This window comes from Miscanthus floridulus, chromosome 17, assembly GCF_019320115.1.
Source record: "Miscanthus floridulus cultivar M001 chromosome 17, ASM1932011v1, whole genome shotgun sequence".
NCBI classification, from domain to species: domain Eukaryota; kingdom Viridiplantae; phylum Streptophyta; class Magnoliopsida; order Poales; family Poaceae; genus Miscanthus; species Miscanthus floridulus.
In genome coordinates this window covers 82,497,048-82,515,330 of record NC_089596.1, presented here as the reverse complement: position 1 = coordinate 82,515,330, position 18,283 = coordinate 82,497,048, and the positions used below count along the sequence as shown (strand labels likewise).

At 49.9% G+C, this 18,283-nt stretch overlaps 1 protein-coding gene and 1 pseudogene across 1 annotated transcript; both read left to right on the top strand.

Annotated features, from left to right (window-relative positions):
• The first annotated feature begins 5,158 nt into the window (after positions 1-5,158).
• LOC136514852 (uncharacterized) lies at positions 5,159-14,046 on the top strand (annotated as a pseudogene).
• A 2,077-nt stretch (positions 14,047-16,123) lies between these two features.
• LOC136515879 (uncharacterized) lies at positions 16,124-17,101 on the top strand. Its single transcript, XM_066509343.1, has 2 exons — positions 16,124-16,432; positions 16,649-17,101. Exons 1-2 carry the CDS (start codon positions 16,154-16,156, stop codon positions 17,099-17,101), a joined length of 732 nt encoding a protein of 243 aa, XP_066365440.1. The 5' UTR covers positions 16,124-16,153.
• The last annotated feature ends 1,182 nt before the right edge of the window (positions 17,102-18,283 follow it).

Sequence of the window (18,283 nt, the reverse complement as noted above, 5' to 3'; positions counted from 1 at the left end):
AAAAATAACTTGAGCTGCTCAAAAGCTGTATCAACTTCCTACGACCAGGTGAAGCGCTTGGAGGCCTTGAGTAGTTTAAAAAATGGTAGTCCCTTTTCACCGAGGTGCGATATAAAGCAGCTGTGAGCAGCCATGCACCCTATGATCTTTTGTATATCCTTCACACAGGTTGGCCGTTTCATATTGGTAATGGCAGAGACCTTGTCGGGGTTGGGTTCGATACCATGGCCGCTGATGATGGAGCCCAGGAGTATGCCGGATGGAACTCCAAAGATGCACCTTGAAGGGTTCAACTTTCATATGTATCTTTTCAGGTTGGCGAACATTTCTTCGAGGTCGGCGATGAGATTGTTGGTGGTTTTAGACTTCAAAACCACATCATTGATGTAAGATTCGATGTTGCGGCCTATCTGTTGGTCAAGGCACATCTGGATGGTCCTTTGGTAGGTCACCCCAGCGTTTTTGAGTCCAAAAGACATGGTGGTGTAGCAATACGCACCGAAAGGCGTGATGAACGACGTTTTGATATGGTTGTCCTCTTTGAGAGATCTGGTGATAGCCAGAGTAATAGTCAAGGAAGGAGAGGAGTTCGCAGCTGGCAGTGGAGTCTACAACCTCATCTATCCGACTTAGACCAAAGGGGTCTTTAGGGTAGTGTTTGTTGAGATCGGTGTAATCAACGCACATTCTCCATTCTTTATTCTTCTTTTGAACAAGGACTGGGTTTGCTAGCCACTCAGGATGATACACTTATTTAATAAATCCGACTGGTAGGAGCCATTTTATTTCTACCGTAATAGCCTCCTTCTTGTCTGGCACGAATCATCGGAGTTTCTGCTTGATTGGTTTGGCGGTCGATGATACATTCAAGGAGTGCTCGATCTTCTCCCTTGGTACCCCCGGGATGTCTGTAGGTTTCCAAGCAAACACGTTGGCATTGGCATATAGGAAGGAGAAGAGCATGCTTTCCTATTTGGGGTCGAGATGAGCCCCAATCTTGACGGTCTTGGTAGGGTCATCGAGGCCGAAGCTGACCTCCTTCGTTTCCTAGGACCTGGTAGAGGCACGAGGAGGCTCCAGCGCTGGGATCTCTAGGTCATTGGCAGGCACTATCTTGGCGTCATTCACCATGCTGGCCATCTAGATGGAGAGGTCAGTGGCTTTAGCGAGGGAGAGACTCTCTGTTTCATAGGCGTAGGCGACGAAGAGGTTGGCCCGCAGAGCCAGAACTCCTGTAGGCAAAGGCATCTTCAATACCAGATAGGCATAGTGTGGTATGGCCATGAACTTGGCCAGAGCTAGCTGACCAAGTATGGTGTGGTAGGTAGTGTTGAAGTCGGTGACGTAGAAGTTGATGTGCTCGACACGGAAGTTGCTAGCCGTGTCGAATTATACCAGGAGGGTGATCTCTCCAAGCAGTTTGGATGCCTGGCTAGGTACTACACCCTAGAAGGAGGAGTCGGAGGGAGTGAGGTATTCTATTCCAAGGCCCAGCTTCTTTAGGGCTCCGATGAAAAGGAGGTTCAGAGCGCTTCTACCGTCGATGAGTACTTTCCTAAATAGTACTTTCTGGATGGTTGCATCGAGAACAAGGGGGAAATACCCTATGTAAGGGATGTCCACCCATTGGTCAGCCCTGCTAAAGATGATGGGGACCTCCAACTATGGGCGATAGATGGGGTTGGCGATAGTGTCTTCTATGTTGACAGCGAGCACCCGGTGGGCGATGAGCTTTTGATCTCTTCTGCTCTCGGCGTTGGTGAGGCCCCCAAAGATAGTGGTGACCACTTTGTCATAATCCTAGAAGGCATTGTTGTTGTCCCCAGGTGGTTGGCGACCTCTGGCTCTGTCATCATTGTCATCGTCATTTTTTTGGTCTAGAACTCCTTGGCTAGGCCAAGGTAGTCCTTCATCTTGTGATTGCTGTTCTTATGGAGGGGGCACGGTCCTTCGAGGATCTTCTTGTACTGCTCATCATAGTTGTGTTTGGCACAAGGTTTGTCAATGGTGGCGATGATGTTGTCTGGTCGGCGGTGACTATATTGACCAGCTCTAGACCCTTCTGGCCGATCGCGTCCATTGTCCTGATGGTGGCCACGATCATCGTGGCCACGGTCACTGTGGCATCGTTCATCAGGGTGCTCATTGATACGGCATGTTGGGCAGTGAGTGCCTGCATCCTCATTGAAATAAACTTCGGCCTCTTCAGCGTCGATGTATTGATCGGCAGTCGTGATCATCTCGCCAATCCCCTTTGGTGGCTTACGATTGAATTTGGAGCGGAGGTCATGATGATGGAGTCCTCGGACAGAGGTGGTGATGACTTCTGCCTCCATGATGTTAGGAATAGAATTCCTCATCTCAGAAAATCGCCTGATATAACTACGGAGGTGCTCGGATGATTTCTGATAGATGCAATTCAGATCGTGCTTAGAGCCCGACCGAGTACACATAGCCATGTAGTTGTTGGTGAAGACTTTCTTCCACTATTCCCAAGATCTGATGAAATTCGAGGTGACGCTCATGAGCCAGTTCATCACGGTTGGCGTAAGCATGACGGGAAGATAGTTTGCCATGACACTGGTATCTCCCCCGACGGCACGCACGGCAGTGGCATAAGCTTGTAGCTACTGTGTGGGGTTCATCCATCTCTCATAGGGCTCGACCCTGGTGATTTTGAAACCATGGGGCCACTGGAGTGTTCGAAGTGCTCTCATGAATGCTCAGGGCCCTTCGGGATCATCACCTTCAGGATCTACAGCATTGCCGGCATTAAGTGGCTGGAGGGCTGCATCCAGATTATCGAACTCTTGCTCTTATTCTTGACGTTGGCGTACTTCCTCTTCATGGTGAGAGAAATGGCGCCCATCAATATGACATCGCGCATCCTAGAGATTGTTGATGTGTGCTCGGATGTCTTGATTGACTTCCTGGTCATGTTGGTGAGGGTAGTTGATGCGGTTCCTCCTAGCTCCCCTTGGAGGGGTTGTCCATCATCGCGATGTTGATCGGCAAAACAACTTCTACTAGGGCGGTGATTGGATCTTGGCGTGGCAGATCGGTGATTCAAGCTTGTCGAGTAGGAAGGTCCCTGATCCTAGTGGATCTCATTGACCTAGCATTGCGACGACCTTGGTGAGTTCTAGTGTTTGCTTGAGCCGAGCGAGCTCATTAGCAGCCATGGCCAAGTTGGTGCTTAGGGTCTTGTAGATGTCGTGGCCATCATCGTGAACGGATTCATCATCGAGGTTGTGGCGGAGTGGGCGTGGCCTCCCTTGTGAGTCGAGTTGTTCTCCATTGCGAGCAACCTCGGCTAACACAATGGCGGCCTCATTTGCTTGGCATTGCGTGCGTTGGTGTTTCTGTTGACGTGAGCCATGTGGTCCTCGTCGGTTTCTCCATCCCATGGAGGGCTATCGACGCTGACATTAAAAATCCCGCCTCCTCGGAAGGGTGGGAAAGGAGGTTGGACGGAGGTAGTTTCAACGACAGTCTCCGTAGAGCCCTAGGACTCGGAGTCTAGATTTTCCTCTAGGATGGTGTGGAGGGATGCTTTGGGATGTCGGTCGATCTACAACATATTAACAGTCGATGAAAGCTTGTCGTCGATTGGGTTAGCGAGAGGATAGATATCTCCCACCTGGTCAGTGAATTTGCCCCTTAGGGCATCCTAATGGATGGCGGCCGTGGCCCCTAGAGTTTCTTGATTGGCCTCCGATGGATCAGAATCGGAGGGTGGTCAGTGTTGAACCAGAGTGGTCAGAGCCGATTCCATGATGGAGAGGTAGTTGGTGAGCTTCTAGCCAACCTGGTCGATGGATGCGATCAGATCATCGTTGTTGATCTGCTTCCTTAGGTAGAGGGGGAGCAGGCAGTGAGTTGTTGGTGAAGACAACCTCGAAGGCGGCTCTGAGATCAGATCTATTGTTGTAGGTGTTGGTGTGGTGGGCACAGAATCGATCTGCACCAGCTCGATGATCTCTCCGTCTCTGTCAGCATTGATGATCTAGGAGATCGATCCGACCATAAAGATCTGGCCGGGCTTTGGAGAGGATGAAGAGCCTACAAAATATACCATCTTGTTTGTCATAGAAATAACACGCACACCCCTACCTGGCGTGCCAACTGTCGATAGGATATCATCGGCAGTCCTCTGAGGGGTATCCCACTAAGGTAGATTGATCGATAGAGGTGCGCGTAATCAAGGACAAGAACGCAACAGAGACATAAGAGTTAGACAGGTTTGGGCCATCAGCATGACGTAATACCCTACTCATATGGTATGTTGGTTTGTATTGGCTATCGTATGAAATTGCATGTGTTTTGAGGGGGTCCCTACCCGCCTTATATAGTCTAGGGGGCAGGGTTACAAGTCGGTTAGATCTAGAAGATAACCGATAAGTAATAACAAATTACAAGAATCATGGGATCAAACGTATCCTAACAGATCTCATAGCATCTTCAGGATATCACCATAGATGCCTTGCGGTACACACCGAGCAGTGTCGTGCACCATAGGTCTTAGTCTTGTGGGCTGGACCGCCCCTGGTAGCGTAGCCCCTGGTATCTAGGGTCATTCCCCCCACACTCCCCCACCGCATCCGCCCCTCCCCATCACCTCCCTGCCTCCCCCACAGCATCCGCCCCACCCGCCCACAGCCACCACCATCAGCTCCCTCACCGGTGTGGGCAACCACGCCACCGCCCTCCACGCTATCTCCTCCCTAACAGCCCACCGCCAAGTCTGCCGACGTGCTCCGCTCTCTCCTAGCCGTTCGCTTCATCCACGGTGTCGTGGCCTCCTCCCCATTCACTTGGATTTCTGTCCATCCTCCATTGTTTCCCCTCTCTCCCCGCTGGTCAATCTCGTGAACAAGGGAGTTTGTTTTGGATGACCGGTCGAATCCCTAAGCCCCCTCTCTCATCTATGGCACTCCATTGCAGTACACAGAGAAACCCTAATGATGTCTTACATTATTTTTTTAGATTGCTCTCCAAGCGTTGGGTCCTCTTCAGGTCAATTGATGAATTGAAGGTATGTGATTCTTAGTTGTTGTGTTATTGTTGTATGCCATGAAGTTTATTGCCGTATGTTGTTGTGTTGTTGTGTTTAGAATTTTATTTCTTATAAGTGATGCGTGTGCATTGTAGCTATATAATGTCAGATCTTGAATTGGTTTCTTCTATAACTGAAGAAAATAAAAGAAGAAAGAGGAGGTGGATTGTGTTGACATAACTTTACTTTGAGTCAGTTGTTCTTGGGGTAGCATATCTTAGTTCACAGAGGGGCCTAAGGAATTTAGGGTGCTTTAGTGATGATGAGTGCAGGCACAATACTAGGAAAGATTTGCTCAAAGAAATGTATGATGGATCTGAAGTTACATGCTATGATAAGTCGCATTTGACTAAAAGGAACTTCCATGATCTATGCACCATGTTGCGTGAGATGTGTGGTCTCCATGACAGTGTATATGTGAGTGTGGAAGAAAAGGTTGCTATGTTCTTGCTAGTAGTTGGGCATGGTCTAAAAATGAGGTTGTTGCGTGGTGATTATAAGCGTTCTTTAGAGACCATCAGTAGACACTTTTCTGATGTGCTGACAGCCATTCTATCTCTAAGTGAGGAGTTCATTAAGATTCCTGAACCTTCTATTCAACCACCTGATGATTATAGGTGGAAGTGGTTTGGCAATGCACTTGGAGCACCTGATGGGTGTCATGTTGATGTGTCTGTTCCTGTGGTTGACCAAGGGAGGTACAGGCACAGAAAGCAACAAATCACTATTAACATGTTAGGTGTGGTTGATTGGAATATGAAGTTCTTGTATGTGTTACCTGGCTAGGAAGGTTCAGCCTCTGGCTCAAGAGTTCTACGTGATGCAATGAGTCACCAAGATGGATTTGTTGTACCTAAGGGTACGACTCTTTGTCTTGGCAATTTTTTTCTTTCATTTGTTGGTAGCTAACGCAGTTGCTTCACAATAGGGAAGTATTATTTAGTTGGTGCTGGTTATACCAATGGGCCTGGATTTCTTGGTCCATTTAGATCCACTCAGTACCATTTGAAAGAGTGGGTTTCAAGTCAACAACAGCCGAAAACTCCCAAAGAGTTTGCGTCATTCTCGTGCTAGAAATGTTGTAGAGAGAACTTTTGGTTTATGGAAGAAAAAATGGGCTATCCTACGCACACAAAGTTTCTTTGACATAAAAGATCAGGTAACAATTGTACTCCCTCCGTTCCTTAATATAAGCCATATAGATTTCTAAAGAAAATTCCAAAATATAGCATATGTCCCAACCAATTTCTTAGATTTAGGAAAAAAAAATTCTTAACAGAACGATTGATACTCCGTAGCTTTGTTTCTATGTACATATGCATTCCATCTGAGTCTGGCACGTGCAGTAGCTTTGTTTCTCTCCCTCTCTTTCACGCCAGACTCCATGGACAACTGCAACTCATCTTCCATGCCCAAGGAGAAGACAGAGCAAGTGATCTCGCTTCCAATGGACAAGGACACGAAGACGGCGACCTCGCTTCCCATGCTGAAGGAGGAGATCAAGCTGGTGCCATGTGTGATGTGTCTTCAATTGCCCGGAACGAAGACTGACTTCTCGCATTGGTTCAGAGAGATGGCAAAGTATGAGTGTTCCGGGTGCGGCGAGATGCATGCTATGTTTGAGCCACCCACAGTTTATTGACTTTTTGTTTTCCAGTCCGTGCATTCCACCGACATCCTTGCATTTCTTCCACCACTTGTGCAATGTCTGCACAGGTATGCCCGTTAGTACAGACACTTCTTGAGACACTCCTCGACTCAATACACCAGGAGCTGTCCTCTCTAGAAGCATTGTGTAGGCAGTTTGCTTCTCATGGAGTCGATACCACCTTCTTCTCCTCCTCAATGTACCGTTGGCACCTGCAGATTAAAGTGTAGATTAAAGTAGTGTAAATTCATTACTGCTAGTTTTAAAAATGCAGTGCAAATCAACGTGTGAGTACAGCATGCAAGATGAATTTAAGGAACAAGATGCAAGATTACCAGTGGCTTCTGTTGTCGTCGCTTCGCCGGCGCCCGCCGCCGGAAACGTAGAAGACGACCTGCGGAATCCCAACACACTCAATGCGAAACATAGGTGAACACGATGATTTGGTGCCGCTTGAAAACCGCAGCTTTTTCTGACTCTATTCATGCGAATATAAAGACCCGATTACAATGCCGTGACCGCAAATTCAGTCCACGACTCCACGCTCGCCACCACCTCCTATCGGTCCGCGCCATCCCACGAACGAGACGATGCCGGGCGTGCTACCACTACAAGCTAGAAAACAGCAATGTCGTTGCATGCTCTCATGCGCACGACTCCTACAAGCAAGCTCGCATAGGAGCTATTATTGGAAAGCAAAAAAACACTCACTAACAATAGGAGCTGAACTGAGCTGGTTTGTCCAACAATCTCCCCCCAAACCAGGCTATGTCCATCAAAGCTTGACGACACCGATCTTGTCATGCAGCTCACTGAACCGCGCTCGCCCAAGTGACTTCGTCAGCACATCCGCGAGCTGCTCCTCCGTGCTCACGTGTTCCACAAAGATTCTCCCGTTCTCCACACATTCACAGATGAAATGATATTTAGTGTCGATGTGCTTACTTCTGTCATGAAGAACGGGATTCTTGCTTAGTGCAATGGCGGACTGATTGTCCATCTTCAGGATCGGCGGCTGGACCTTGACGCCGGTGATGTTGCCCAGCAGCCGAACGAGCCACATAGCCTGGCACGCTCCTGCCGCGCCCGCCATGTACTCTGCTTCACACGTCGAGTGGGCCACCGTCTTTTGCTTTTGTGACTGCCAGGACACTGGCATCTCACCCAGGAAGAAGATGACTCCACCGGTGCTCCTCCTCTCGTCAATGTCTCCCCCCAAGTCACTGTCACTATACCCCTCCAGCTCGTATCTAGTTAGCATGTTGCCGATGTTGCCGAGCTTGGGGTAGAACAGCCCGTAGTTGATTGTGCCGGCGATGTAGCGCAGAATGTGCTTGACGGCGGCGAGGTGCTCCTATCGAGGCGTTTCCATGAAATGGCTCACATAGCCCACCGCGAACGCGAGATCTGGCCTGGTGTGCACCAGGTATCACAGGCTCCCGACAAGACTGCGGTACATCGTGGCGTCGACCTCCAGCGTGGTGCTCTTGGCAGAGAGCTTGAGCCGGACCTCCATTGGCGTGTGGCAGGGATTGCACGCCGTCATCCCTGCCTTCTCCAGCAGCTTCCTGGCATATGCGGCTTGTCCTAGCCTGATGCCGTCGCCACCTTGCTTCACCTCGAGCCTGAGGTAGAATGACAGCAGGCCGAGGTCGCTCATCCGGAGCATGCACCTCATCTGCTCCTTGAACGCCTCGACGTCCTCCTGCCTTGCTTCGGTGATGATTAAGTCGTCGACGTAGACACCAACCACCACTCGCTCCGCTGCGCCTCCTCTGGTGTACATCCCATGCTCGCTGGCGCACCTGGCGAAACCCAGCTCGCGCAGGGTCTTGTCCAGCTTTGCGTTCCATGCACGGGGAGCCTGACGAAGCCCGTACAATGCCTTCTTGAGCTTTAGGACCTTGCCTTCATGTCCAGCAGTAGTGAAACCTGGCGGCTGCCGGACATATACTTCCTCCTAGAGCTCGCCATTCAGGAACACTGACTTGACATCCATGTGATGCACAAGCCAGTTCCTCTGAGCGGCGACAGCAAGGAGCATGCGCACCAACTCCATCCAAGCGACCGGAGCAAACACTTCATCAAAGTCCACCCCGGCCTGCTGGATGTAGCCCTTAGCAACGAGCCGAGCCTTGAACTTCATGATCGCCCCTTGTTCATCGCGCTTCAGTTTGTACACCCATTTGAGGTCGATCGGGCGGTGTCCTGGTGGAAGATCAGCGAGTGTCCATGTCTTGTTCTCCTCAATCGATGACATCTCCTCCACCATGGCCTTCCGCCAGTGAGCATCACCACGTGCCTCCTCGAATGTGGCTGGCTCGTCATCGCCGCTGGCGAGCAGAAGCTCCTCGTCGACCTAGAACTTCCGCTCTGCCAGGCCGAGAATGTTAGCCGGTCCGAGCACGTTGTCCAATGCTCTGAACCGAAGCGGTGCGTCGTCATGGTCGTTGTCGAGGTCTGGTTCGCGCTTGGTGGCGAGACGAACTCCGGTGATAGCCCCACTGCTGTAGGCGCTTCAACCCCGCCCGGTGCATGCACCGGTGTCTACGGCGACTCTGGCGCCGGAGGTGCGATGTCTGTGTCCACCATAGACTGGGGTCCCACCACGCTTCCTTGCTGTGGCTGCGGGTCGATGGCGGCGCCGTGTCGCACTGAGACCGTCGTGTACTCGATGTGGAACGGCTCAGTGTTCTCCCCGCTGGACTCGCTGACGCTGCTCCAGTCCCATGCCCTTCCTTCGTCAAACACCACGTCGCGCGAGATGATCACGCGCTTGGTGTCCGGGTTGTAGAAGCGGTATGCCTTGGAGCCCGGCTCGTACTCGATGAACACCATCGGTGTACTCCGATCATCGAGCTTCTGTTGGTGTGTACCTGCCACCTTGATGTGCGCCACACATCCAAACACGTGGAGAAAGTGGACAGAGGGCTTGATGCCATACCAGACCTCGTACGGAGTCTTCCCCTCGACGCTCCTCATCGGCGATCGGTTGAGGATGAAGACAGCCATGGCGACTGCCTCCCCCCACAACTAGCCTGGCAGACCCTTTCCCTTGAGCATGCTTCGGGCCATCCCCAGCACCGTCTGGTTTCTTCTCTCCACCACGCCGTTCTGTTGTGGAGTGTATGGCGCGGTGAGATGTCGCCCGATGCCCTGCTCGGCATAGTAGTCGGCGAACACGTGCGTCGTGAACTCGCCTCCACGGTCGGTGCGGAGCGTGCCCATCTTTCGCCCCGCCTCAGCTTCAGTTTGCGCTTGCAACTGGATGATGGCAGATGCCGCCTGATCCTTCGACGCGAGCAGCACCAGCCACATGTACCTGCTCTTATCCTCGACCACCAGGAGGAAGCTCCTCTTCCCTCCAGGTGTCTTTGGCGTGATCGGCCCACACAGGTCGGTGTGCACCAGCTCTAGTGGGTGCGTCGTGCGGTACCTGCTGGCCGCCGGGAACGGGCGTCGACGCTGCTTGCCCGCCAGACAGCTGTCGCAGATCTACTCGACGTGGTTAATCGGTGGCAGGCCACGCACCATCCCACCTTTTGACAGCGCGCGTAGCCCCTAGAAGCCGAGGTGCCCGAACCTCGCATGCCATTGCCAGGCCACCTCGCTGCTCCGCGCAGTGAGGCACACTAGCTGCGCGATCTCGATGTCGAGGAAGTAGAGCCTGTTCGCTGACCGCTTCACCATCACAAGCAGGCGATTCTACTGATCCTAGATGCGCAGAATGCCCTTCTTGATGCACGCCTCGTGGTCATCCTCGTCGAGCTGACAGAGGCTAACGATGTTCGCCGTTAGCCGAGGAATGTAGTAGACGCCGGACAGGAGGCGGTGTTCCCCGTTCTTGCACTCGAACAGGATAGTACCGCGCCCCTCGATGGAGACCACGAACCCGTCGCCGAAGCGCATGGTCCCATGGATGCCAGTGTCGAGCTCGAAGAAGAAGTTGCGGTGGCCCGTCATGTGATTCGTCGCGCCGGTGTCAAGGATCCAGCGCGTGCTCCCGCCATCGCCCTTCTCCCTGATCTGGACGAAGAGCTTGCTCTCGTGGAGGTGGATCTCTCGAGCGCCACCTGCGCTATTCACCTCCGTGAGACTCGGTGTGGCCAGGGCCACCAGTGAGGTGACGGTTGGCTTCGCCTCGGCGAATGACCACCGCGTGCAACCTCCCCCCTCGATCTCGACTGCGAGGTCGGCATCTTCCACCGCCGGGGACGAATCCACCGACGGACCTCGGATTGGGGATGGATTGGCATCAAGGTTGACGACGCCCAGCATCAGGGCCCCCTCCATGGGCCCTTCCTTGACTTGGGCTACATGGGCCGCCTCGTCCCGCTTCTTGCGGCACTCACGGGCCCAGTGGCCTTTGATGCCGCAGTACGCGCACTCGTCGCCGGCGAGTTTCTTCTTCTTCTTACTGGCGCCGTCGGTAGGAGGTTTGGAGCCTCCTCTGCTTCCTCGGCCTTGAGACGAGTTCCCACCAGCTCGACCTCATCTCTGGTTGGATGTCAAACACCCACCTCTAGAGCCACCACCAGTGCTGCCACCACCAGACACCTGTAGCCGTGACATTACGCACTCCACCAGCTTGTCCTCGGTGTGATTGAGACGAGCTATAGAGGAGCCGCCTCCAGATGATCCCGCACCCCCACCGGGGTTGGCACCATCATCAGCCGCCTTGAGCCTCCCGGTCACCTCCTTGATCGAGAGAGTGTCGATGTCTAGGAGCATCTCGATGGAGATGACGAGCTGCCTATACCTCGGTCATGCGACACAGAGGTACTTGGCAACCACCTTGGGCTCCGATTCCTCATCACCGAGAATCGCCAACCGCTGTACAAGATTGGACAAACGGAGGGCGAAATCTTCGACAGACTCACCATCACGGAACATGATCTGCTCGTACTCTGCCTGGAGACTCTACGTCGTGGCCTTCTGCACCTGCTCGTCCTCGATGCGCATCGTGCGGATGGCTTGCCATGCCTCCTTGGCCATCGCCTTGGTCGCCAGGGTTGGCACCATCTCCTGGGGAATGCCGGAGCAGATCGCCTCCAGCACGGACCTATCATCGTGGAAGTCGACATCGTCCTACTCGATCGCATCCCAGAGGTAGCGAGACTGCAGCTTGAGTTTCATCAGCAGTGACCAGGTGTCATAGTTCATCTTCGTGAGTTGGGGCTAGTTGCCTAAGCCGCTTGACTCATGAACAACGCGCTCGACAATGGCATCACGAGGATGTCGGCCGCGGCGATCGCCGCGCATTCGCGAGCAGCTGCATGACAGTGATCGGGAGCCCTCCTCCCCATCCTTCTTCGGCGCCATCGCTACTCCTCAGAACCTCACACAAGCTCTGGTACCAATTGTTGTCGTCGCTTCACCGGCGCCCACCGCCAGAGACATAGAAGACGACCTGTGGAATCCCAACACACTCAATGCGAAACACAGGTGAACATGATGATTTGGTGCCACTTGAAAACCGCAGCTTTTTCTGACTCTATTCATGCGAATATAAAGACCCAATTATAATGCCGTGACCGCAAATTCAGTCCACGACTCCATGCTCGCCACCACCTCCTATCGGTCCATGCCATCCCACGAACGAGATGATGCTGGGCGTGCTACCACTACAAGCTAGAAAACAGCAATGTCGTTGCATGCTCTCATGCGCACGACTCCTACAAGCAAGCTCGCGCAGGAGCTATTATTGGAAAGCAAAAAACACTCACTAACAATAGGAGCTGAACTGAGCTGGTTTGTCCAATAGCTTCTCCGTTCTGCCTTCCTTCCTCATTGGCGCCTCCCTCGGGTTCAACTTCTACATGCTCGTCGTTGTCGCTGAGTCCTCTGCCTCCATTCGCACCTAAATTACGAATGAGTAAACCATAAACATGGTCAGATTGCTACTTCTAGTCGTATACATGGTCAGGTTACAAAGGATACATGGATACATGGACCATAAACAAGCACATGTAGACATCTAATCGTACCCATGATCTGAACAAAACATGCATCAACTCGAGTAGCAGATTACCTTGAATAGGAAGATGAGGAGGCCATTGTGTCATAGGTGCACGCCCACGGTTGCGACCTGTTAGTCCCAGGCGAGCTCGCCCATGTAACTACAGTGCGTCCTCCCTGCTGGCGCCCACGCCATGAGCGCCGACCATGGCGCTGTTGATGATGGACCGCACCCGGTGCGCAAGACCATGGCGACCATCGAGTAGCGGGCCACCGAGTCCTTCGCGGACGTCAAGGACATGGCCGTGTCCATGAAGTGCTTGTCCCTCGTCGCTGTGACCACCTAGTCCGGTGTGGCCGTCCCCTTCTTCTCCACCGTTGCCATACGACTCTGTCACTTCTACCTCTGTCAAGATAGCAAATCCGAATTATGCACAGATCGCGAAACGAATGAAGAATCTATTGCACAAACGATGAATCAAAGTGGGAAAACCTGGTTCAAGCCACTCGTAGTCGTAGTTCAACTCGGCAGCATCCTCCTCTGCCTCGTCGCCGAGGGCATTCCAGTTGATCCACCTAGAGCGGCGACCAGCCATTAGAGATGTCGAGCTCGAGCGGGAGACTGGTGAGAAAGTGATGGGGAGAATTTATATTTTATAGCTCCAGGGTCGCTGTTTACAAAACGAAAATTTCTGATCATTGGCGCCATTGTGATTCCCTCCTCTGCTGGAATTTTTGGATGAGCCAAAAACTTCCATTGCTTTTCAACTTGCCGAGGCTTTTCCCTCTACATGCCGCGCGGGAGAGAGAGTAAAATACTCACATTCAAAATGATGCTCGTCGGTGTCGCTGAGTCCACTGCCTATCCTGTGCTTCCCTCTACATGCCGCGTCGTCGCTCACGGGAAAGGTAGGCGGTGGGTCCAGCGATGAGGGGAAACCAATCGGTGCGTGTGTGATTTTCCTTTTTTTCCTCCGTCCCACATACTTCCCCAAGCCATGCATTAATATTCGTGCTAAAAACTATATGGCTTATATTAAGGAACGGAGGGAGTAAGTTTCAGCAGTACACAGAAAGTTTCTTTGACATAACAGAAATTTGAATGGCAATTTCTGACTACTAACTAACATTATTGCAGATTCGAATTATTAATGCTTGCTGTGTGTTACACAACTTTGCAAGGGATAGACAACATGTGATGAATGATTTATTATTGCAAGCAGTGGACGCTGAAGTAGCAGCTATGCCAAATGAGCCTGTAGATGATGATAACTTAATTAGAAATGTTCAAGTGACGAATGAATGGATCACCTTTAGGGAGTAGCTAGCTAATGACATGTTTGCTGAGTGCCTTGTGCAGCATGGTGATGCTGAGATGGAGTAGGGCCGTTGTAAGGTCCTAATGGCTAGAGGGGGGTGACTAGCCTATTAAAAATTCTACAACAACACTTAACAAACCGGTTAGACAATTATGAGGTGAAGTAAGTTTTGCACTAGCCTACTAAAATAGCAAGCCACCTACCACAATTCTAGTTTATATAGTTTCTATCCACACAATAGCTATGACACTACACTAAGTTAGTGTGCTCTCAAAAGCTAACTAAAGAGCCACACTAACAAAACTAACAAGCTCTCACAACTAGCTACACTAAAGAGCTTGACAACTAGTTTGCGGTAATGTAAAGAGAGTGAGCAAGATGGTTATACCGCCATGTCGAGGAAGGAGCCAATCAATCACAAGAATGAATAACAATGAAGACCAATCACCTTGGAATCAAATGATGACACAATGATTTTTTACCGAGACTCACTTGCTTGTCGGCAAGCTAGTCCTCGTTGTGGCGATTCACTCACTTGGAGGTTCACGCGCTAATTGGCATCACACGCCAAAACCTCAATATGGTGCCACACAACCAACATAAGATAAGGATCACACAAGCCACGAGCAATCCACTAGAGTACCTTTTGGCTCTCCACCGGGGAAAGGTCAAGAACCCCTCACAATCACCATGATCGGAGCCGGAGACAATCACCAACCTCCGCTCAATGATCCTCGCTGCTCCAAGCCATCTAGGTGGCGGCAACCACCAAGAGTAACAAGCGAATCCCGTAGCAAAACACGAACACCAAGTGCCTCTAGATGCAAACACTCAAGCAATGCACTTGGATTCTCTCCCAATCTCACAAAGATGATGAATCAATGATGGGGATGAGTGGGAGGGCTTTGGCTAAGCTCACAAGGTTGCTATGTCAATGCAAATGGCCAAGAGAGTGAGCTTGAGCTAGCCATGTGACTTAAATAGAAGCCCCCACAAAATAGAGTCGTTGTACCCCTTCACTGGGCACAACACGGGGTGACCGGATGCTCCAGTCATATCGATCGGACGCAGGACCCCAGCGTCCGGTCGTGCGATGCACGCCACGTGTCCCCTCTCTTCAAATACTGAGCGCCCGATCCCAACGGTCAAGTGATGACTGGACGCGCTGCTACGAAGTGACCAGACGCTGGACCTCAGCGTCCAGTCGTTTCCAGTAAGCATCCAGAAATGATTTTTCATGACCGGACACGTCCAGTCATGCTTGACCGGACACACCCAGCATCCGGTCACACGACGACTCCCCTATGCGCTGCCACGTTAGCAGGACTGGACACACCCCTCCAGCGTCCGGTCACTAAGTGACCTAGCGTCCGGTCAAAGACTGACGCTAGTGTCTTCATGCTCCACCTGACCGGACACGCCGGTCCAAACGAGACTAGCGTCCGGTCACTTACAGTGTCCTCCATCTTTTCTGTCTAGAGCGCTGGTGGCACCGTCGGACTGTCCGCACTCTACGGGCGGACACTCCGCCGGTGAAGTTCCTAACCCTTGCTCAAATGTGCCAACCACCAAGTGTATCACCTTGTGCACATGTATTAGCATATTTTCACAAACATTTTCAAGGGTGATAGCACTCCACTAGATCCTAAATGCATATGCAATGAGTTAGAGCATCTAGTGGCACTTTGATAACTACATTTCGATACGAGTTTCACCCCTCTTAATAGTACGGCTATCAAACCTGAATGTGACCACACTCTCTAAGTGTCTTGATCACCAAAACAAAATAGCTCCTACCATTTATATCTTTGCCTTGAGCCTTTTGTTTTTCTCTTTCTTCTTTTCAAGTCCAAGCGCTTGATCATCACCATGGCATCACCATCATCATGTCATGGTCTTCATTTGCTTCATCACTTGAAATGTGCTACCTATCTCATGATCACTTGATAAACTAGGTTAGCACTTAGGGTTTCATCAATTCACCAAAACCAAACTAGAGCTTTCAGCCGTGTGGGTCATCTTTTGTGTGAAAGAATAGCTACCTTTTGTGGTGTACATGCATCATCTGTGGTATTATATGATATTACCTTACTCTAACTTCTGTGGTATTTTGTGGATAGCACCATGGCTGCAGCAAAAGGAAAAAGGGTTTACCTCACTTGGACAGATGAGATGGACAATGCATTGTTGGTTGTCATTGTTGAGCATCACAACAATGGTGATCATGCCCAAAATGGATGGAAGCCACATGTCTACAATGCTGCTATAAAGAATGTACGTGAGAGGTGCAATGTGGAGATCACAAAGGACAATATAATAGCAAGGTGCAAGACTTTTGACAAGCATTATGAGATCATTAGCAAGATACTTTCTCGGAGTGGATTTGGTTGGGATTGGGAGAATAATAAGCTGTCAATTGATAGTGAAGATGTGTGGAATAGATATGTGGAGGTAAGGATACTTTCTCGTTTGTTTTTATTTTCTGGTTTGCTGTAGTTCCAGTACCTGTATATAGATGGTCTTTAGATGGTTGTGAGTTGTGACCAGTCCACTGTCCAGTGTCTATAGTTACACAAAATTTATGAAAAATGCTAACTACTTAACACATATTTTGTTTTCTGGCACACTTCTGTCTCACTTTTGTAGTAACATGTGTCTGTTATGTAGAGTAACAAGGCATCAGCTTGTTACAAGACCAAAGTAGTGAAGAATTGGGATGCATTCAGCACTATTTACTTATTTGATCATGCCAATGGGGAAGGAGCCAAGACTGGTGCTGAAAGTGCTCAAGATTCACTTGAACAAGCTGATGATGCATCCTCAGAGTTGCCCCAAAAGAGGCAGCGAACTGGTGATGCAATTCTCTGCATGCTTGGAGATATGAAGACCTCGTTCAAAGATGTTTTGAAGTCAACTGAACCATTACCGCTGCCCCATGTCACCCCTACTGCTGAAATCTTTGTTGCACCTCAAATGATACCAGATTTTGCTAGGTGTGACATGCTGAAATCTTATGGGAAGCTAATCCTTAATGAGCATTTATTCCAAGCGCTTATGGAGCTTCCCATGGCCATGAGGAAAGAATGGCTCTTGATGTTGAATGAGAAGGATAGCAATTGAGGAACTTCCTGTCAACTTGTTGTCATGTAATGCTTAAGAACATGTTATCCTAATTAGGAGCTTCTGTTATGATAGGCAAAAGCATGTCTTGTCTGATTGCCGACCTATTTAGTATGTTGTAATCTTCTATGGGTACTTGGAAGCTACTGACCTCATGTTATTTGCTATATAATGGCTGCTATGTTCATGTGCTTTCATTTTTTTTCACTTTTTCATACCTCTCCAGCTATTTTGATCATTTTTAATAAAGTTCTCCTATTTTTATATGTGAAAAGTGATATATAATACTTCCAATATATCCACAATTTATGGAGACTACATTCTCATACATGTAAAATGTTGTATACTGTCTAGACTCTTCAAAACATTTCAACAGTTTGTACATCCAAACAAGAATTGGAATTGGCTGCTACCCTTTGATTCTAACTACCAATTACATACACATCCAAACAACAACATTGGCATTGTTGGCCATTTCCATTTCCACTCAGATTTGGTATTCCTACCCCAATGCAATTCCTTCACCTCAATACCAACATCCAAACGAAGCCTTACTCTCTTTGTTCTAAATTATAAGTCACTTTGGTTTTTTTTCTTATGCATCTATATACTACGGTATGTCTAGATACAAAGTAGTTAGAAAAGCCAAGATAACGTATAATTTGAAATGAAAGGAGTAATATAAACCGTAAGAGCATCTTTAGAAGTTTTATAAAGTAACTCTTTATTTTTATTTTTTAGCAAAAAAATAAAAAGTGCCATCCAATAGTTCAGTAAAAGAGCTTCTTAAAAAAAGTATTCAAATATCCTCTTCAATTCGTAAGTTTCCGAGGTCAAGAGGAACTTCGTATCCACTCTCGGTTCGACAGGGTCACACCGCCTCCTCCCACGCCCTCTTGGTTCCTCCCACGCAGGTGGCTAGGATTTGACGCACCAAATAGGAATTCGCCGCGATATTTACCTAAATCGAGCGTCATCCACTTAACCGACCCGATTTATGCAAATCAAACCTCGGTGATCCCCGGGAGATACCAACCGACCCGATTTAAGCAAACCAAGGTGATCCTTGAGAGATACCATCCACACCTCCACTACATCAAGACTCGGGATCCCGGTTGCGTAACTACTTATGCTTTATTGTGATATGATTTTGAGCCTATGATGTTTGGCTTATCTGTTTCA